The sequence below is a fragment of the Salmo salar genome, chromosome ssa23 (assembly GCF_905237065.1).
Source record: "Salmo salar chromosome ssa23, Ssal_v3.1, whole genome shotgun sequence".
Lineage (NCBI taxonomy): Eukaryota > Metazoa > Chordata > Actinopteri > Salmoniformes > Salmonidae > Salmo > Salmo salar.
The window spans coordinates 36,657,118-36,680,180 of record NC_059464.1 but is presented as its reverse complement, the minus strand read 5'-3'; the positions used below and the strand labels follow the sequence as shown (position 1 = coordinate 36,680,180).

General features: G+C 47.1%; 1 protein-coding gene across 2 annotated transcripts in view; it reads left to right on the top strand.

The window, feature by feature from the left end:
* Window positions 1–23,063, top strand: part of LOC106584529 (voltage-dependent calcium channel subunit alpha-2/delta-4) — a 99,762-nt gene that overhangs the window by 31,529 nt on the left and 45,170 nt on the right. For both annotated transcript variants that reach the window (XM_045706555.1, XM_014169929.2), the window contains 6 exons: window positions 3,588–3,674; window positions 9,450–9,521; window positions 10,078–10,139; window positions 10,252–10,319; window positions 12,011–12,056; window positions 13,516–13,613. In XM_045706555.1, the coding sequence (XP_045562511.1) occupies window positions 3,588–3,674; window positions 9,450–9,521; window positions 10,078–10,139; window positions 10,252–10,319; window positions 12,011–12,056; window positions 13,516–13,613 (433 nt within the window). The remainder of the gene's footprint in view (window positions 1–3,587; window positions 3,675–9,449; window positions 9,522–10,077; window positions 10,140–10,251; window positions 10,320–12,010; window positions 12,057–13,515; window positions 13,614–23,063) is intronic.

The following is a 23,063-nucleotide window of genomic DNA, read 5'->3' as shown; positions in this document are numbered from 1 at the left end:
ACGGGGAACGCCGAGTGTAGCAGATTGACGGGGAACGCCGAGTGTAGCAGATCGACAGGGAACGCCGAGTGTAGCAGATTGTTTAGTAAGGTGTAGGACAGCTGCCAGAAGTTTAAGTCTCATCAATCCCATGAGAAGTTAGCTGTTCATCGCCAGAGTTAGGAGGAAAATAATGAAAAGAATCAGGCAGAAACATGTTTTCCCTGCAGCAATATGCCACAAAAAACAGGCAGATAGATCAAGCTCCTATTGGACAGTCGTCATGTTGAGATGGTGTGAGATGTAGGAAGAGCATGCAGTATTGTCAAGCTTAGGATGTTGGAGGGTGGTGCAAGGCACATTGTGTTTTTAAATTCTTCGTCCTTGTCAGTGACCACACTCAAACAGTCAGTAGCCACGCTCAAACAGTCAGTAGCCACGCTCTAACAGTCCAAAGAGTCTAACCTAAAGACCATCTCAATGTTCAATTTGCAGATTTTGTGTGGGGTCACTGATTGGTTATTGAACAGAGCATGAAAAATGTCATTAAATGGTTAAAGAGTCTCAGATGACAGCCTCATGCTCAACACCTAGAGCAGCACAGTGGAGGGTTGTATTCATTAGTGTACACCGTAGACAAAATGTTTTGCAACAGATAATGAAAACAAGCCTTTCTTATCGGGCAACTTCAGCTTGTCCCTCCCAGGCAACCATAAAATGTGATTCTGGGTGCCAAGGTTATTTTCTGTTTTATTTAACCTTTATTTTGACAGGGGGTCATGCTGAGACCAAGGTCTCTTTCACAGATAAGCCCTTTATACACATGAATACACATCAATTACACATGGAAATACACATCAATTACTCTTCAATATATACTATACACATCAATTACATTTCAATATACATTATACATATCAATTACACTTCAATATACACTATACACATCAATTGCACATCGATCACCACTTTATTTTAAGAATGTGAAATGTCAGAATAATAGTAGAGAGAATTATTTATTTCAGCATTTATTTCTTTCATCACATTCCCAGTGGGTCAGAAGTTTACATACACTCAATTAGTATTTGGTAGCATTGCCTTTAAATAGTTTAACTTGGGTCAAACGTTTCGGGTAGCCTTCCACAAGCCACAATAAGTTGGGTGAATTTTTGGCCAACTTTTTTTTCAGTTCTGCCACAAATGTTCTATAGGATTGCTGAGCAGCCTTTCAGGTTATGTCGATATAGGACTTGTTTTACTGTGGAAATAGATACTTTTGTACCTGTTTCCTCCAGCATCTTTACAAGGTCCTTTGCTGTTGTTCTGGGATTGATTTCCACTTTTCGCATCAAAGTACGTTCATCTCTAGAAGACCGAACGCGTCTCCTTCCTGAGCGGTATGACGGCTGCGTGGTCCCATGGTATTTATACTTGCGTACTATTGTTTGTGCAGATGAACGTGGTACCTTTAGGCATTTGGAAATTACTCCCAAGGATGAACCAGACTTGTGGAGGTCTACAATTTTTTTCTGAGGTCTTGGCTGATTTCTTTAGATTTTCCCATGATGTCAAGCAAAGAGGCACTGAGTTTGAAGGTAGGCCTTGAAATACATCCACAGGTACAGTGAGGGAAAAAAGTATTTGATCCCCTGCTGATTTTGTACGTTTGCCCACTGACAAAGAAATGATCAGCCTATAATTTTAATGGTAGGTTTATTTGAACAGTGAGAGACAGAATAACAACAAATAAATCCAGAAAAACGCATGTCAAAAATGTTATAAATTGATTTGCATTTTAATGAGGGAAATAAGTATTTGACCCCCTCTCAATCAGAAAGATTCCTGGCTCCCAGGTGTCTTTTATACAGGTAACGAGCTGAGATTAGGAGCACACTCTTAAAGTGAGTGCTCCTAATCTCAGTTTGTTACCTGTATAAAAGACACCTGTCCACAGAAGCAATCAATCAATCACATTCCAAACTCTCCACTATGGCCAAGACCAAAGAGCTCTCCAAGGATGTCAGGGACAAGATTGTAGACCTACACAAGGCTGGAATGGGCTACAACACCATCGCCAAGCAGCTTGGTGAGAAGGTGCAACAGTTGGTGCGATTATTCGCAAATGGAAGAAACACAAAAGAACTGTCAATCTCCCTCAGCCTGGGGCTCCATGCAAGATCTCACCTCGTGGAGTTGCAATGATCATGAGAACGGTGAGAAATCAGCCCAGAACTACACGGGAGGATCTTGTCAATGATCTCAAGGCAGCTGGGACCATAGTCACCAAGAAGACAATTGGTAACACACTACACCTTGAAGGACTGAAATCCTGCAGCGCCCACAAGGTCCCCCTGCTCAAGAAAGCACATATACATGCCCGTCTGAAGTTTGCCAATGAACATCTAAATGATTCAGAGGACAACTGGTGAAAGTGTTGTGGTCAGATGAGACCAAAATGGAGCTCTTTGGCATCAACTCAACTCGCCGTGTTTGGAGGAGGAGGAATGCTGCCTATGACCCCAAGAACACCATCCCCACCGTCAAACATGGAGGTGGAAACAAGAAGCACATTAAGGTCATGGAGAGGCCTAGCCAGTCTCCAGACCTTAATCCCATAGAAAATCTGTGGAGGGAGCTGAAGGTTCGAGTTGCCAAACGTCAGCCTCGAAACCTTAATGACTTGGAGAAGATCTGCAAAGAGGAGTGGGACAAAATCCCTCCTGAGATGTGTGCAAACCTGGTGGCCAACTACAAGAAACGTCTGACCTCTGTTATTAAAATGCAAATCAATTTCTAACATTTTTTACATGCCTTTTTCTGGATTTTTTTGTTGTTATTCTGTCTCTCACTGTTCAAATAAACCTACCATTAAAATTATAAACTGATAATTTCTTTGTCAGTGGGCAAACGTACAAAATCAGCAGGGGATCAAATACTTTTTTCCCTCACTCTATACCTCCAATTGACTCAAATAATGTCAATTAGCCTATCAGAAGCTTCTAAAGCCATGACATCATTTTCTGGAATTTTCCAAGCTGTTTAAAGGCACAGTCAACTTAGTGTTTGTAAACTTCTGACCCACTAGAATTGTGATACAGTGAATTATATGTGAAATAATCTGTCTGTAATCAATTGTTGGAAAAATTACTTGTGTCATGCACAAAGTAGATGTCCTAACCGACTTGCCAAAACTATAGTTTGTTAACAATTAATTTGTGGAGTGGTTGAAAAACAAGTTTTAATGACTCCAACCTAAGTGTATGTAAACTTCCGACTTCAACTGTACACATCAATATTCACATCAATGTAAAAAAAGCAAAAACACAATCATAGAAAAGAAACATGTTATGTGGTCAATAATAAGCCTACTTGTTCCTTTTGGAGCCAGTTGCTATGGCGATGGAGCCTTTGACGTCAGGATACCATGTCATGGAGATGTCCATCAAACACAGTTGTCCTAAGTGATTGGCTCAGCCTAGAGAATAAACACATATTACAGACAGACAGACAGCAGACAGCTGAGGTTCTATATAAAACTTGTATTCGTCCTCTTCCTGATTCTTTTTACCCATGTCGTCTTCCTCATCTTCTCCTCTCCTGTCCCACAGTACAAAGAAGGTAAGACGCTGAAGCCCAAGCCTAACTACAACAGTGTGGACCTGGCTGAGGTGGAGTGGGAGGACATAGATGAGACAGTGAGTAGTATAGTAGCAACAGTAATACTACTACATAGATGAGACAGTAAGTAGTATAGTAGTAACAGTAATATTAATACATAGATGAGATGGTGAGTAGTATATTAGTAATATTAATACATAGATGAGACAGTGAGTAGTATATTAGTAACAGTAATATTAATACATAGATGAGATAGTGAGTAGTGTAATAGTAATACATAGATGAGACAGTGGGTAGTATACAGTAGTAGTATAGTAGTAGTATTAATACATAGATGAGACAGTGGGTTGTATACAGTAGTAGTAACAGTAATATTAATACATAGTGAGTAGTAGTAACAGTAATATTAATACATAGATGAGATAGTATAGTATAAATATTAATACATAGATGAGACAGTGAGTTGTATAGTAGTAATATTAATACATATTAATACAGCACTTTACAATAAACCCCCAAAAAATGAGTAAGTGAGCCCGGATATAAAATCAGGAAGAAAACTCTGAATACACATGTACAGTCAGGGGTGGACTTAAGTGGTTTGACGGACGGTTTCAAAATGCTGTTGAGGGGCCCCCCCAAAATTGACATTTTCCAACAGACATTACATGCTATGATTATTGCACATATACTGTACATACCATATCACATAACCCACTGACAAAACACTGAACATCTTCAATAGAGCTTGCCAGCTTGTAATCTGTAATCGGCCTGTGTGTAGCTGGTGTAGAGAGTCAGGCGCAGGACAGCAGAAATGAGTAATCAACGTATTTACTCAAGTATTTACTCAAGTATTCACAAATACAAAACAATATACCGAGCCCACAATAACGGACCGTATACAAGACAAACAATTACTCACAAACAAACATGGGGGAACAGAGGGTTGAATAATGAACACGTAATTGGGGGATTGAAACCAGGTGTGTAAGACAAAGACAAAACAAATGGAAAATGAAAAGTGGATCGGCGATGGCTAGAAGTCCGGTGACGTCGACCGCCGAACGCCGCCCAAACAAGGAGAGAGACCGACTTCGGCAGAAGTCGTGACAGTATGCCGCGCGCCGACACCGACCTCGGGGACGACCCGGAGGACGAGGCGCAGGGCGATCCAGATGGAGACGGTGGAACTCCCGCAACAACGAAGGGTCCAAGACGTCCTCCACTGGCACCCAGCATCTCTCCTCCGGACCGTACCCCTCCCACTCCACGAGGTACTGAAGGCCCCTCGCCCGACGCCTCGAGTCCAGGATGGCTTGAACAGCATATGCCGGGGCCCCCTCGATGTCCAGAGGGGGCGGAGGAACCTCCCGCACCTCAGACTCCTGGAGTGGACCAGCCACCACCGGCCTGAGGAGAGACACATGGAACGAGGGATTAATACGGTAATCTGGGGGAAGCTGTAACCTGTAGCATACCTCGTTCAGTCTCCTCAGGACTTTGAATGGCCCCACAAACCGTGGACCCAGCTTCCGACAGGGCAGGCGGAGGGGCAGGTTTCGGGTCGAGAGCCAGACCCGGTCCCCCGGTGCGAACACCGGGGCCTCACTGAGGTGGCGATCGGCGCTCGCCTTCTGCCGCCTCACGGCCCATTGCAGGTGCACATGGGAGGCATCCCAGGTCTCCTCTGAGCGCTTAAACCGTTTGTCCACCGCAGGAGCTTCGATCTGGCTCTGATGCCAAGGTGCCAGAACCGGCTGATACCCCAGTACGCACTGGAAGTGAGAGAGGTTAGTGGCGGAGTGAGTTTTGGGCCATCTCTGCCCAGGGGATGAACGCCGCCCACTCCCCCGGCCGGTCCTGGCAATATGACTGCAGAAACCTACCCACATCCTGGTTTACTCTCTCCACCTGCCCGTTACTCTCGGGGTGAAAACCTGAGGTGAGGCTGACCGAGAACCCCAGACAATCCATGAACGCTCTCCAGACCTTGGACGTGAACTGGGGACCCCGATCAGGCACCCCGTAGTCCTCAGGCACCCCGTAGTTCCAGAAGACTTGAGTGAACAGGGCCTCCGCAGTCTGTAGGGCTGTAGGGAGACCGGGCAAAGGGAGGAGACGGCAGGACTTAGAAAATCGATCCACAACAACCAGGATCGTGGTGTTGCCCTGTGAGATAGGAAGATCCGTCAAGAAGTCCACCGACAGGTGCGACCACGGCCGTTGTGGAACGGGTAGGGGTTGTAACTTCCCTCTGGGCAGGTGCCTGGGAGCCTTGCACTGGGCGTACACCGAACTGGAGGAAACATAAACCCTCACGTCCTTGGCCAAGGTGGACCACCAGTACTTCCCACTAAGCCAACGCACCATCCGACCGATGCCAGGATGACCAGAGGAGGGTGACGTGTGGGCCCAATAGATCAAACTGTTGCGGACAGCAGACGGAACGTACAGGCGACCAGCTGGATACTGGGGGGAGTGGGCTCTGTGCGTAACGCCTGCTCGATGTCCGCGTCCAGCTCCCACACCACTGGTGCCACCAGGCAAGAGGCCGGAAGTATGGGAGTGTGATCCATGGACCACTCCTCTGTATCATACGTTCGGGACAGTGCGTCTGCCTTAGCGTTCTGGGAACCTGGTCTGTAGGACAGAGTGAAAACAAAATGGGTAAAGAACATGGCCCACCTTGCCTGGCGAGGGTTCAGTCTCCTCGCCGCCTGGATGTACTCCAGATTGCGGTGGTCAGTCCAGATGAGGGAAGGGTGTTTACCCCCCTCAAGCCAATGTCTCCACGCCTTCAGAGCCTTGACAACAGCCAACAGCTCCCGGTACCCCACATCATAGTTTTGCTCCGCCTGGCTGAGCTTCTTCAAAAAGAAAGCACAGGGGCGGAGCTTTCTAGTGGAGTGGAGCGGTGGTCTCCCTAATCAGCCCTGACCCTAATGGTCGACTATCTAGGGCGTGCACAGGGAAGGGCATATCCACAGGAACAAGAGGGATCCCTAAACTATGGGCAAATGAACGTTCAATAAAATTCCCAGCTGCGCCTGAATCTACGAGCACCTTATGCGGGGAAAACTCAGGAAATCTAATAAACACATACAGTGGGGGAAAAAAGTATTTGATCCCCTGCTGATTTTGTACGTTTGCCCACTTACAAAGAAATGATCAGTCTATAATATTAATGGTAGGTTTACTTGAACAGTGAGAGACAGAATAACAACATGTATTCTTGAGCAGGGGGACCATGCGGGCGCCGCAGGATTTCAGTCCTTCTCGGCGTAGTGTGTTACCAATTGTTTTCTTGGTGACTATGGTCCCAGCTGCCTTGAGATCATTGACAAGATCCTCCCGTGTAGTTCTCGGCTGATTCCTCACCGTTCTCATGATCATTGCAACCCCACGAGGTGAGATCTTGCATGGAGCCCCAGGCCGAGGGATATTGACAGTTCTTTTGTGTTTCTTCCATTTGCGAATAATCGCACCAACTGTTGTCACCTTCTCACCAAGCTGCTTGGCGATGGTCTTGTAGCCCATTCCAGCCTTGTGTAGGTCTACAATCTTGTCCCTGACATCCTTGGAGAGCTCTTTGGTCTTGGCCATGGTGGAGAGTTTGGAATCTGGTTGATTGATTGCTTCTGTGGACAGGTGTCTTTTTTTACAGGTAACAAGCTGCGGTTAGGAGCACTCCCTTTAAGAGTGTGCTCCTAATCTCAGCTCGTTACCTGTATAAAAGACACCTGGGAGCCAGAAAATCTTTCTGATTGATAGGGGGTCAAATACTTATTTCCCTCATTAAAATGCAAATCAATTTATAACATTTTTGACATGCATTCTTCTGGATATTTTTCTTGTTATTCTGTCTCTCACTGTTCAAATAAACCTACCATTAAAATTATAGACTGATCCTTTCTTTATCAGTGGGCAAACGTACAAAATCAGCAGGGGATCAAATACTTTTTTCCCCCACTGTACATGTGAGCAACAGGGGGCTCTGGGTGAGCCTGGTGCCGACTCACCTGGGGTGACACGATAGTGCCCTGCCTGCTGCCTCGACTCCCTGAGGAACCCTCCCAGCACCGACCAGCAGTGTGCTCTCTGCGGCCACAGAATGGCCCCTCCTCCGGTCGCCCAAAGCGCAGCACCTCCCAGCTCCATGGGCGTCGGAGCGGAGGTGCTGGGGGATGGAACTGACAGGCCCCGATCCGGACGTCCACTGGTAGCCAGCAGGTTGTCCAGCTGGATGGACAGGTCCACCAGCTGGTCCAACGTGTGGGTGGTGTCTAGGCAGGCCAACTCCCGACGGATGTCCTCGCGCAGACTGCACCGGTAGTGATCGATCAGGGCCCTGTCGTTCCATCCCGCGCTGGCAGCCAGGGTCCGGAAGTCCAATGCGAAATCCTGCGCGCTCCTCGTCCCCTGCCTCAGTGGAACAGACGTTCACCCGCCGCTCGACCCTCAGGCGGGTGGTCGAAAACTGCCGAAAGCGGCGGGTGAACTCTGTGTAATGGTCCAGCACCACGTCTCCTTCACTCCATACGGCGTTGGCCCACTCCAGGACTTTGCTTGAGAGGCAGGAGACGAGGGCGGACACGCTCTCACGTTCCGAAGGAGCCGGGTCGACGGTCGCCAGGTAGAGTTCCAGCTGGAGTAGGAACCCCTGGCATCCCGCAGCCGTCCCATCATACTCCCTCGGGAGCGCGAGTCGAATCCCGCTGGGACCGGGTGAAGGAGGGGTGGACAGTGGGGCCTGCTGAAGTGGGGCTGGTGGAGGCGCTGGACAACCTCCTCTCTCCCAACGATCCATCGTCTGCAGCACGCGATCCATGGCGGTGCCCAGACGTTGCAACATGGTCGCGTGCTGCTAGACGCACTCCTCTACCGCCACAGGGACTCCATTTGACTGGTGAGTAATTCTGTAATCGGCCTGTGTGTAGCTGGTGTAGAGAGTCAGGCACAGGACAGCAGAGATGAGTAATCAACGTATTTACTCAAGTATTCACAAATACAACACAATATACCGAGCCCACAATAACAAACCGTATACAAGACAAACAATTACTCACAAACAAACATGGGGGAACAGAGGGTTAAATAATGAAGAAGGAATTGAAACCAGGTGTGTAAGACAAAGACAAAACAAATGGAAAATGAAAAGTGGATCGGCGATGGCTCGAAGGCCGGTGACGTCGACCACCAAATGCCGCCCGAACAAGGAGAGGGACCGACTTCGGGGGAGTCATGACATAATCCGGGGGGAAAAAATATCCTTCTGGTTCATTCAGCTATTCCTATGGGGGAAATTAATGGGGAAAGAATGGGGGTTTTGCATAAAAGCCGAAAATAAGGTCTGAGGTTAATACAGGCTTAGGAGATCTTATACATTTTGTTCTATGAGATAATATCAGTCAGTTAACATGACCTTTATGAAGTATGAAGCCTTTATGTGCTTATTTTGATTACATAAATGCATAAAAAATCTGAAAAAGTGATGTTAGCATCTCAGAACAAAACATAGAAGATCTCCTAAGCCTTTGTTTATCACAGACCTTATTGTCGCCGTTTATCCAAAAACCCTCCAAAAAACCCATTCATTTCCCCATAGGCTTTGTCCAATGAGCCATGGCAGAGTTATTGCCTACCAAAAGACGCCATTACTATTTCTCGCAATACAGTAGAACTCCTATTCTACGTATGAATATATATTCATGTATGTTCTGGGCTCTAAAAGTGCTGGTTGGGTAATTGTGCTGGTAAGGTAACTGAATCTGCTAAATAACTTAAATGTAAATGTAAATGAATACAAGGTCAACAGTGATTGTGTGCATTATTGTGTGTGTTTTTCTCAGCTAAGGACAGCCATGGTGAAAGGGGAGATGGGCACTCTGTCTTTAAACGTGAGAGCATCTGTGGACAAAGCGGTGAGTGGGACCTTGTGTGTGGTGGGGATTAGATGTGGCTCAATGCCTTATGCCAAATGGAACATTAATAGTAGTCTCGTACACCCAACCCTAGGCAACAGCAGTGACTAGGTTCTGCTTTCAATGACGGACTCTTTTGGCAAATTCAATAAGTGAAGAAAAATTGTTCCGGGGCGGGTGCTCTTCAGACGGACAAGTCTCCTAACAAATCATGAGGCAATCATGACAGAACGTCACGATATGAAACTAGGCAAGCAAAACTTTTGCAGTGGTTTAAGGGAAGGTAGTTGATGCAAATTAGACACTTGCAAAATACATTCATTAAAAATACCCTCCGTGATCTCCATCTTGCTAGCAATTCTTTTGTAATGTATTCAAGCGGATAAGGTAGTAGGCATTGTTGTAGTTCCTCTATGCCAAACTGATGTTCTGTTATGTACAGACGTGTTAAGCCGGAACATTTGAAAATTGTGGGAGTCAACCCGGAGGTCTAGAGACACTATATTGATTCTAACAACTGTCTCATAACACAATTCAAATTTTTTCTTCACAACAGAAAAGGCCTTTGTTCTTAACAAATGACTATTTCTACACAACCATCAACGACACCCCATTCAGGTAAGTGTGATGCTATGATAGCGAGTGTGGTATGTAGTCATAGGCCTGTTGGATTGAATAAAGTCAATGAACATCTCACTCACTCCTTTATTGTATGTATTTCCCTCTGCAGTTTTGGTATGGTTCTGACAAGGGGTCACGGACAGCTGATGTTCATGGGGACAGTCTCTGTGGAAGAGGGTAAGTTTCCCCGCTCTACCGCTGCTGGCCACTCTCTCTGCCTCTCATCTGCCCCGCTCTACCGCTGCTAGCCACTCTCTCTGCCTCTCATCTGCCCCACTCCACCGCTACTGGCCACTCTCTCTGCCTCTCATCTGCCCCGCTCTACCGCTGCTGGCCACTCTCTCTGCCTCTCATCTGCCCCGCTCTACCGCTGCTAGCCACTCTCTCTGCCTCTCATCTGCCCCACTCCACCGCTACTGGCCACTCTCTCTGCCTCTCATCTGCCCCGCTCTACCGCTGCTGGCCACTCTCTCTGCCTCTCATCTGCCCCACTCTACCGCTACTGGCCACTCTCTCTGCCTCTCATCTGCCCCGCTCTACCGCTACTGGCCACACTCTCTGCCTCTTATCTGTCCCGCTCTACCACTGCTGGCCACTCTCTCTGCCTCTCATCTGCCCCTCTCCACCGCTACTGGCCAGTCTCTCTGCCTCTCATCTGCCCCACTCTACCGCTGCTGGCCACTCTCTCTGCCTCTCATCTGTCCCGCTCTACCACTGCTGGCCACTCTCTCTGCCTCTCATTTGCCCCGCTCTACCACTGCTGGCCACTCTCTCTGCCTCTCATCTGCCCCGCTCTACCGCTACTGGCCACTCTCTCTGCCTCTCATCTGTCCCGCTCTACCACTGCTGGCCACTCTCTCTGCCTCTCATCTGACCCGCTCTACCGCTGCTGGCCACTCTCTCTGCCTCTCATCTGTCCCGCTCTACCGCTGCTGGCCACTCTCTCTGCCTCTCATCTGCCCCGCTCTACCGCTGCTGGCCACTCTCTCTGCCTCTCATCTGTCCCGCTCTACCGCTGCTGGCCACTCTCTCTGCCTCTCATCTGTCCCGCTCTACCACTGCTGGCCACTCTCTCTGCCTCTCATCTGCCCCGCTCTACCGCTGCTGGCCACTCTCTCTGCCTCTCATCTGCCCCACTCTACCGCTACTGGCCACTCTCTCTGCCTCTCATCTGCCCCGCTCTACCACTGCTGGCCACTCTCTCTGCCTCTCATCTGTCCCGCTCTACCACTGCTGGCCACTCTCTCTGCCTCTCATCTGCCCCGCTCTACCGCTACTGGCCACACTCTCTGCCTCTTATCTGTCCCGCTCTACCACTACTGGCCACTCTCTCTGCCTCTCATCTGCCCCGCTCTACCACTACTGGCCACTCTCTCTGCCTCTCATCTGCCCCTCTCTACCGCTACTGGCCACTCTCTCTGCCTCTCATCTGCCCCTCTCTACCGCTACTGGCCACTCTCTCTGCCTCTCATCTGCCCCTCTCTACCGCTACTGGCCACTCTCTCTGCCTCTCATCTGCCCCGCTCTACCGCTACTGGCCACTCTCTCTGCCTCTCATCTGCCCCTCTCTACCGCTACTAGCCACTCTCTCTGCCTCTCATCTGCCCCGCTCTACCGCTACTGGCCACTCTCTCTGCCTCTCATCTGCCCCGCTCCACCGCTACTAGCCACTCTCTCTGCCTCTCATCTGCCCTGCTCTACCGCTACTGGCCACTCTCTCTGCCTCTCATCTGCCCCGCTCTACCGCTACTGGCCACTCTCTCTGCCTCCTATCTGCCCCGCTCTACTGCTACTGGCCACTCTCTCTGCCACTCATTTACTGCAGAACAATCTGATGTATTTACTGGTTGCATCCAATCTCCACTCAGGGCTGCATGACCTGACGTCCCCTGATTTATCCATATCCAATGAGTGGTAAGCATGGATAAATACTAACAAATGAAGTATTGACTGTAATATTATAAATGATATATTATTGGACTGAAATCCTCTAAATAAATTTACTGAAATGTAACACTCTAAATGATAGAGTTAGGACTGTAATACTTTATTGGCCCACTAGCGGGACACAGCCAGTGAAATATCACACCATTTTAAATATACACTTGTCCTTAATCCAACCACATTGTCCGATTTCAAAAAGGCTTTACGGCGAAAGCATAAAGTTAGATTATGTTAGGACAATGCCAACACAAGAAAAACCACACAGCCATTTTCCAAGCAGGAGAGGGGTCACAAAAACCAGAAATACAGCTAAAATTAAGCACTAACCTTTGACGATCTTCATCAGATGACACTCCTAGGACTCAATGTTACACAATACATGTATGTTTTGTTCGATAAAGTTCATATTTATATCCAAAAACCCCATTTTACATTGGCGCGTGATGCTCAGAAAATATTTCGCCTCCAAAACTGCCGGTGAATCAGCACAACAATTTACAAAAATACTCATCATAAACGTTGATAAAATATTAAACTGTTATTCAAAGAATTATAGATAAACATCTTTTTAATGCAACCACTATGACAGATTTCAAAAAAGCTTCACGGGGAAAGCACACTTTGCAATAATCTGAGTACGGCGCTCAGAAAAATACATCAGGCAATACAGATACCCGCCATTTTGGAGTCATCTAAAATCATAAATAGCATTATAAATATTCACTTACCTTTGATGATCTTCATCAGAAGGCACTTCCAGGAATCCCAGGTCCACAATAAATGTTGTTTTGTTCGATAAAGTCCATAATTTATGCCCAAATGCCTTCTTGTTGTTTGTGCTTTCAGGAAGCTACTCCAAAAGTAGGAAGCGCGACGAAAGTTTCACGACGAAAAGTCAAAAAAGTTCTATTTACGTTCGTAGAAACATGTCAAACGTTGTATAGCATCAATTTGAGGGCCTTTTTAACATAAAACTTCAATAATATTCCAACCGGACGATTCCAATGTCTTGAAAAACGTTATGGAACACAGCTACCTCATCATGTGAACGCGCGCCAATGAACTCATGTCATTTCCCGGCATTCTTGTTCGCTGCAAAAGCCTGAAAAAAGGTTCTAAAGACTGCTGACATCTAATGGAAGCCTGAGGAAGTGCAAAATGAACCCTAAGTCACTGTGTGTTAGATAGGCAATGACTTGAAAAGACTACAAGCATCAGATTTCCCTGCCATATGAGTTCTGTTATACTCACAGACATCATTCAAACAATTTTAGAAACTATTAATATGCAAATATTTGACTCTGGGCCCGAGTATTAGGCAGTTTACTCTGGGCACGCTTTTCATCCTAAATCGAAAATACTGCCCCCTATACCTTAAAAAGTTAAATGGCCCTTCATGGAGTGAAAACCCCATTGTCTTCCCGTTCAGGACGTATTGTGAGACAGACATTGATCCTCACCACCGCAAATACTCTCAGCTTCAGGCTGTCATTCGCTACCTGCAGGGGAAGGAGCCTGACCTGGAGTGTGAGTACTGTCTCTACAGCCTGCTCCATAGATATATACTTATTCAACCCCAGTGCCATTTATTCAAAGCCAAGCCCCAATGCTGATCTTACCCTAACCCCAACACTGTAGTTACCCTAGCCCCAACGCTGTTGTTACCCCAACCCCAATACTGATGTTACCCTAACCCCAACGCTGATATTACCCTAACTCCAACACTGATATTACCCTAACTCCAACGCTGATGTTACCCTAACCCCAATGCTGATGTTACCCTAACCCCAACGCTGATGCTACCCTAACCCCAACGCTGATGCTAACCTAACCCCAACACTGATGCTACCATAACCCTAACGCTGCTGTTACCCTAAAAGTAATGCTGATGTTACCCTAACCCTAACCCCAACGCTGATGTTACCCTAACCCCAACGCTGATGTTACCCTAACCCCAACGCTGATGTTACCCTAACCCCAACGTTGATGTTACCCTGACCCCAACGCTGATGTTACCCCAACGTTGATGCTACCCTAACCCCAACGCTGATGTTACCCTAACCCCAACGCTGATGTTACCCTAACCCCAATGCTGATGTTACCCTGACCCTGACGCTGATGTTACCCTAACCCTAACCCTGACGCTGATGTTACCCTAACCCTAACCCCAACCCTGATGTTACCCTAACGCTGATGTTACCCTAACCCCAACGCTGATGTTACCCTGACCCTAACCCCAACGCTGATGTTACCCTGACCCTAACCCCAACGCTGATGTTACCCTGACCCTAACCCCAACGCTGATGTTACCCTAACCCTAACGCTGATGTTGCCCTAACCCTAACACTGATGTTACCCTGACCCCAACGCTGATGTTACCTTAACTCCAACGCGGATGTTACCCTAACCCCAACGTGGATGTTACCCTGACCCCAACGCTGATGTTACCCTGACCCCAAAGCTGATGTTACCCTGACCCCAACGCTGATGTTACCCTAACCCTGATGTTACCCTGACCCCAAAGCTAATGTTACCCTGACCCCAATGCTGATGTTACCCTAACCCTGATGTTACCCTAAACCTAATATTACCCTAACCCTAACGCAGATGTTACCCTAACCCTGACCCCAACGCTGATGTTACCCTAACCCCAACGCTGATGTTACCCTAACTCTATCCCCAGTGCGGATGTTACCCTAACCCCAACGCTGATGTTACCCTAACCCTATCCCCAGTGCGGATGTTACCCTAACGCTGGTTTTACCCTAACGCTGATGTTACCCTAACCCCAACGCTGATGTTACCCCACCGCTGATGATACCCTAACCCCAATTTATTAATTAAAAAATATATATATATTTCACCTTTATTTAACCAGGTAGGCTAGTTGAGAACAAGTTCCCATTTACAACTGCGACCTGGCCAAGATAAAGCAATGCAGTTCGACACATACAACAACACAGAGTTGCACATGGAATAAACAAACATACAGTCAATAATACAGTAGAAAAAGTCTATATACAGTGAGTGCAAATGAGGTATGATAAGGGAGACAAGGCAATAAATAGGCCATGGTGGCGAAGTAATTACAATATAGAAATTAAACACTGGAATGGTAGATATGTAGAGATGAATGTGCAAGTAGATATACTGGGGTGCAAAGGAGCAAGATGAATAAATAAATACAGTATGGGGATGTGGTAGCTGGATGTGCTATTTACAGATGGGCTATGTACAGGTGCAGTGATCTGTGAGCTGCTCTGTCAGCTGGCGCTTAAAGTTAGTGAGGGAGATATGAGTCTCCAGCTTCAGTGATTTTTGCAGTTCGTTCCAGTCATTGGCAGCAGAGAACTGGAAGGAAAGGCGGCCTGTGGTGGCTAATTTCTGCATTACCAAATGAGGAGAGTTACAAACTTCACACACCAGTCAGAGTTGTACTTAAACTACATCTTTAATAATAAGAGCTTTGCAATAGCACTTGACTTTCAATGATCCTCTGTCAGTGCTATCTCATAGAGGGCCATCCTCAGTAAAACACACACACAATAGTTAACAGAATACTCTATTCTGTCGAATAAAACAACCATTATAATACAATACAAGCATTATAATATAATCTTGCAATTTTCCACGACAGTCCAAAGGGAGAATTAGCTTTGGGGGTGACCAGTGAGATATACCTGCTGGAGCTTGTGCTACGGGTGGGTGCTGCTATGGTGACCAGTGAGCTGAGATAAGGCGGGGCTTTACCTAGCAGAGACTTCTAGATGACCTGGAGCCAGTGGGTGTGGCGTCGAGTATGAAGTGAGGGCCAGCCAACGAGAGCATACTGGTCGCAGTGGTGGGTAGTATATGGGGCTTTGGTGACGAAACGGATGGCACTGTGAGAAACTGCATCCAATTTGTAGTGTTGGAGGCTATTTTGTAAATGATATCACCGAAGTCAAGGATCGGTAGGATGGTCAGTTTTACGAGGGTATGTTTGGCAGCATGAGTGAAGGATGCTTTGTTGCGATATAGGAAGCCGATTCTACATTTAATTTTGGATTGGAGATGCTTAATGTGAGTCTGGGAGGAGAGTTTACAGTCTAACCAGACACCTAGTTGTCCACATATTCTAAGTCAGAACTGTCCAGAGTAGTGATGCTGGAACGGGCGGGCAAGTGCTGGCAGCGATCGGTTGAAGAGCATGCATTTAGTTTTACTTGCATTTAAGAGCAGTTGGAGGCCACGGAAGGAGAGTTGTATGGCATTGAAGCTCGTCTGGAGGTTCGTTAACACAGTGTCCAAAGAAGGGCCAGAGGTATACAGAATGGTGTCGTCTGCGTAGAGGTGGATCAGGGAATCACCAGCAGCAAGAGCGGCATCAGCGTTGGGGTTACCCAAAGCTGATGTTACCCTGACCCCAACACTGATGTTACCCTAACTTTAACCCTAATGGTACCCAAACCCTACGCTGATATTACCCTAACCCTAACGCTGATGTTGCTCTAACCCTAACCCTGATGTTACCCTCACCCTAACGCTGATGTTATCCTAACCCTAACGCTGATGTTACCCTAACCCTAACGCTGATGTTACCCTAACCCTAACGCTGATGTTACCCTAACCCCAACACTGATGTTACCCTAACCCCAACACTGATGTTACCCTAACCCAAACGCTGATGTTACCCTAACCCCAATGCTGATGTTACCCTAACCCCAACCCTGATTTTACCCTAATGCTGATGTTACCCTAACCCTAACGCTGATATTACCCTAACCCTAACGCTGATGTTACCCTAACCCTAACGCTAATGTTACCCTAACCCTAACGCTGATGTTAACTTACCCTAACGCTGATGTTACCCTGACCCTAACCCTAGCGCTGATGTTACCCTAACTCCAACACTGATGTTACTCTATCCCCATAGCTAATGTAAACCTAACCCTAACGGTGATGTAACCCTAACCCTGATGTAACCCTAACCCTAACGCTGATGTTACCCTAACCGTAACACTGATGTTACCCTAACGCTGATGATAACTTACCCTAACGCTGATGTTACCCTGACCCTAACCCTAGCACTGATGTTACCCTGACCCTAACCCTAACGCTGATGTTACCCTAACTCCAACACTGATGTTACTCTATCCCCATAGCTGATGTTAACCTAACCCTAACGCTGATGTAACCCTAACCCTGATGTAACCCTAACCCTAACGCTGATGTTACCCTAACCCTAACGCTGATGTTACCCTAACCCTAACGCTGATGTTACCCTAACCCCAATGCTGATGTTACCTTAACCCCAACGCTGATGTTACCCTATCCCCGACGCTGATGTTACCCTAACCCCAACGCTGATGTTACCCTAACCCCAATGCTGATGTTACCCTAACCCCAACACTGATGTTACCCTGATCCCAAAGCTGATGTTACCCTGACCCCAACGCTGATGTTACCCTGACCCCAATGCTGTTGTTACCCTGACCCCAACGCTGATGTTACCCTAACACCAACACTGCTGTTACCCTAACTCTATCCCGGATGTTACCCAAACCCTAACGCTGATATTACCCTAACCGCAATGCTGATGTTACCCTAACCCCAACCCTGATTTTATCCTAATGCTGATGTTACCCTAACCCCAACGCTGATGTTACCCTAACCCCAACGCTGATGTGACCCTAACCCCAACGCTGATGTTACCCTAACCCAAACGCTGATGTTACCCTAACCCCAATGCTGATGTTACCCTAACCCCAACCCTGATTTTACCCTAATGCTGATGTTACCCTAACCCTAACGCTGATGTTACCCTAACCCTAACGCTGATGTTATCCTAACCCTAACGCTGATGTTAACTTACCCTAACGCTGATGTTACCCTGACCCTAACCCTAGCGCTGATGTTACCCTAACTCCAACACTGATGTTACTCTATCCCCATAGCTAATGTAAACCTAACCCTAATGCTGATGTAACCCTAACCCTAACGCTGATGTAACCCTAACCCTGATGTAACCCTAACCCTAACGCTGATGTTACCCTAACCGTAACACTGATGTTACCCTAACGCTGATGATAACTTACCCTAACGCTGATGTTACCCTGACCCTAACCCTAGCACTGATGTTACCCTGACCCTAACCCTAACGCTGATGTTACCCTAACTCCAACACTGATGTTACTCTATCCCCATAGCTGATGTTAACCTAACCCTAACGCTGATGTAACCCTAACCCTGATGTAACCCTAACCCTAACGCTGATGTTACCCTAACCCTAACGCTGATGTTACCCTAACCCTAATGCTGATGTTACCCTAACCCCAATGCTGATGTTACCCTAACCCCAACGCTGATGTTACCCTATCCCCGACGCTGATGTTACCCTAACCCCAATGCTGATGTTACCCTAACCCCAACGCTGATGTTACCCTAACCCCAACACTGATGTTACCCTGATCCCAAAGCTGATGTTACCCTGACCCCAACGCTGATGTTACCCTGACCCCAATGCTGTTGTTACCCTGACCCCAACGCTGATGTTACCCTAACACCAACACTGCTGTTACCCTAACTCTATCCCGGATGTTACCCAAACCCTAACGCTGATATTACCCTAACCCCAATGCTGATGTTTCCCTAACCCCAACCCTGATTTTATCCTAATGCTGATGTTACCCTAACCCTAATGCTGATGTTACCCTAACCCTAGCTCTGATGTACCTTACCCTAACGCTGATCTTACCCTAACCCTAACCCTAGCGCTGATGTTACCCTGACCCTAACCTAACCTTAAACCATCGCTGATGCTACCCTAACCCCATCGCTGATGCTACCCTAACCCCATCGCTGATGTTACCCTAACCCCAATGCTGATGTTACCCAAACCCTAACGCTGATATTACCCTAACACTAATGCTGAGGTTACCCTAACCCTGACCCCAACGCTGATGTTGCTCTAACCCCAATGCTCATGTTACCCTGACCCTAACGCTGATGTTACCCCAACCCCAATGCTGATGTTACCCTAACCCCAACGCTGATGTTACCCTAACCCCAAAGCTGATGTTACACTAACACTAATGCTGATGTTACCATAACCCCATTGCTGATGTAACCCTAACACTAACGCTGATGTTACCCTAACCCTGACGCTGATGTTACCCTAATCCTAACACCAATGCTGATGTTACCCTAACCCTAACGCTGATGTTACACCAACGCAAATGTTACCCTAACCCTAATGCTGATTTTACCCTAACCCTAATGCTGATGTTAACGTAACCCCAACGCAGATGTTAACGTAACCCCAACGCAGATGTTAACGTAACCCAAATGCTGATGTTTCCTTAACCCCAACGCTCATGTTACCCTGACCCTAACGCTGATGTTACCCTAACCCCAACGCTGATGTTACCCTAACCCCAACGCTGATGTTACCCTAACCCCAAAGCTGATTTTACACAATCACTTACGCTGATATTACCCTAACCCCAATGCTGATGTTACCCTAACCCCAATGCTGATGTTACCCTAACCCTGACGCTGATATTACCCTAACCCTAACATCAACGCTGATGTTACTCTGACCCTAACGCTGATGTTACCCTAACACTAATGCTTATGTTATGCTAACCCTGACCCCAATGCTGATGTTACCCAAACCCTGACACCAATGATGATTTTTCCCTAATCCCAACGATGATGTTACCCTAACCGCAATCCTGATGTTACCCTAACCCCAACGCTGATGTTACCTTAACACCAACGCTGATGTTACCCTAAACCCAAAGCTGATGTTACCCTAACCCTTACCCTAATGCTAATGTTACCCTAACACCATTGTTGATGTTACCCTAACACTAACGCTGATGTTACCCATACCCTAAAGCTGGTGTTACCCTAACCCTAACGCTGATGTTACCGCAACGCTGATGTTACCCTGACCTCAACGCAGATGTTGCCATAATCCTAAACCTAACGCTGATGTTATGCTAACCCTAAAGCTGATGTTACCCTGACCCTAATGCTGATGTTACCCTAACCCTAATCCCAATCCTGATGTTTCCCTAAACCCAACGCTGTTGTTACCCTAACCCCAACACTGATGTTACACCAACCCTAATGCTGATTTTACCCGAACCCTAACCCCAATGCTGATGTTACCCTAACACTAATGCTGATGTTACCCTAACCCTAACGCTGATGTTACTCTAACCCTAACACCAACGCTGATGTTGCCCTGACCCCAACACAGATGTTACCCTGACCCTAAACCTAACGCTGATGTTACGCTAACCCTGAACCCAATGCTGATGTTACCCTAACCCTAAACCCACTAACGCTGATGTTACGCTAACCCTGACCCCAATGCTGATGTTACCCTAACCCTAATGATGATGTTACCATAACCCCAATACTCATGTTACCCCGACCCCAATGCTGATGTTACCATGAACGCAATCCTGATGTTTCCCTAACCCCAACACTGATGTTAACCTTACCCCTACGCTGATGTTACCCTAACCCTAACGCTGATGTTACCCTAACCCTAATGCTGATGATGCCCTAACCCCAAAGCTGATGTTACCCTAACCCTAAACCCAACGCTGATGTTACCCTAACCCTAATGCTGATGTTACCCTAACCCTAATGCTGATGATGCCCTAACCCCAAAGCTGATGTTACCCTAACCCTAACGCTGATGTTACCCTAACCCTAACCCCATTGCAGATGTTACCCTAACACTAACGCTGATGTTCCCCTGACCCCAACGCTGATGTTACCCTAACCCCAATGCTGATGTTACCATAACGCCAATGCAGATGTTACCATAACACTGATGTTACCCTAACCCCAACGCTTATGTTACCCTAACCCCAATGCTGATGTTACCCTAACACTAACACTGATGTTACCCTAACTCTGATGTTACCCTAACCCTAACGCTGATGTTACCCTAACCCTAACCCCAATGCTGATGTTACCCTAACTCTATCCCTGATGTTACCCAAACCCTAACAATGATATTACCCTAACCCTAACGCTGATGTTACCCTAACCCTGACCCCAATGCTGATGTTGCTCTAATCCTAACCCTGATGTTACCCTGACCCCAACGCTGATGTTACCCTAACCCTGACCCCAATGCTGATGTTGCTCTAATCCTAACCCTGATGTTACCCTAAACCCAACGCTGATGTTACCCTAACCCCAGTGCTGATCTTACCCTAACCCCTACCCCAACGCTGATGTTACCCTAACCCCAACGCTGATGTTACCCTAACCCCAAAGCTGATTTTACCCTAACCCTAACCCCAGTGCTGATCTTACCCTAACCCTAACCCTAATGCTGATGTTACCCTAACACTAACGCTGATGTTATCCTAACCCTAACGCTGATGTTCCTCTAACCCTAACACCAACACTGATGTTGCCCTGACCCCAACGCAGATGTTACCCTAACCCTGAACCTAACGCTGATGTTACGCTGACCCTGAAGCTGATGTTACCCTAACCCTAACGCTGATGTTACCCCAACCCCAACGCTGATGTTACCCTTACCCCAACTCTGATTTTACCCTAACGCTTATGTTACCCTAACCCAAACGCTGATGTTACCGTAACCCGAACGCTGATGTTACCCTAACCCTAACGCTGATTTTACCCAAACCCTAACCCCAACGCTGATTTTACCCTGACCCTAACCCCAACGCTGGTGTTAACGTAACCCCAACGCTGATGTTACCCTAACCCTAACGCTGGTGTTAATGTAACCCCAAAGCTGATGTTTCCCTAACCCTAACGCTGATGTTACTCTAACACTAATGCTGATGTTACCCTAACCCTAACGACCACGCTGATGTTACCCTAAGCCTAAATCTGATGTTACTCTAACCCTAACGATGACGTTACCCTGACCCTAATCACAACGCTGATGTTACCCTAACCCCAACGCTGAAGTTACCCTTACCCCAACGCTCATGTTACCATAACCCCAATGCTGATGTTACCATAACACTAACGCTGATGTTACCCTAACCCTTTACGCTAGTGTTACCCTAATGCTGATGTTACCCTAACCCTAACCCCAACGCTGATGTTACCCTAACTCTATCCCTGATGTTACCCTGACCCTAACGCTGATATTACCCTAACCCTAACGCTTTACTCTGACGTTACCCTAACCCTAACGCTGATGTAACCCTAACGCTGATGTAACCCTAACGCTGACATTACCCTAACCCCAATGCTGATGTTACCCTAACCCCAATGCTGATGTTACCCTAACCCCAATGCTGATGTTACCCTAACCCCAACACTGATATTACCCTGATCCCAAAGCTGATGTTACCCTTACCCAATGCTGATGTTACCCTGACCCCAAAACACTGATGTTACCCTAACTCCATCCCTGATGTTACCCAAACCCTAACGCTGATATTACCCTTACCCTAACGCTGCTGTTAACCTAACCCTGACCCCAATGCTGATGTTGCTCTAACTCTATCCCTGATGTTACCCTGACCCTAATGCTGATATTACCCTAACCCTAACGCTGATGTTACCCTAACCCTGACCCCAATGCTGATGTTGCTCTAACCCTAACCCTGATGTTACCCTGACCCCAACGCTGATGTTACCCTAACCCTAATGCTGATGTTACCCTAACACTGATGGTACCATAACCCTAATGCTAATTTTACCCTAACCCTAACCCCAACGCTGATGTTAACCTAACCCTAATCCCAATCCTGATGCTTCCCTCAAACCAACGCTGATGTTACTCTATCCCCAATGCTTATGTTACCCTAACCCCAACACTGATGTTACCCTAACCCCAAAGCTGATGTTACGCCAACCCCAACGCTGATGTTACCCTTACCCCGACCCTGATTTTACCCTAACGCTGATGTTACCCCTAACCCTAACGCTGATGTTACCGTAACCCTAACGTTGATGTTACCCTAACCCTAACGCTGATGT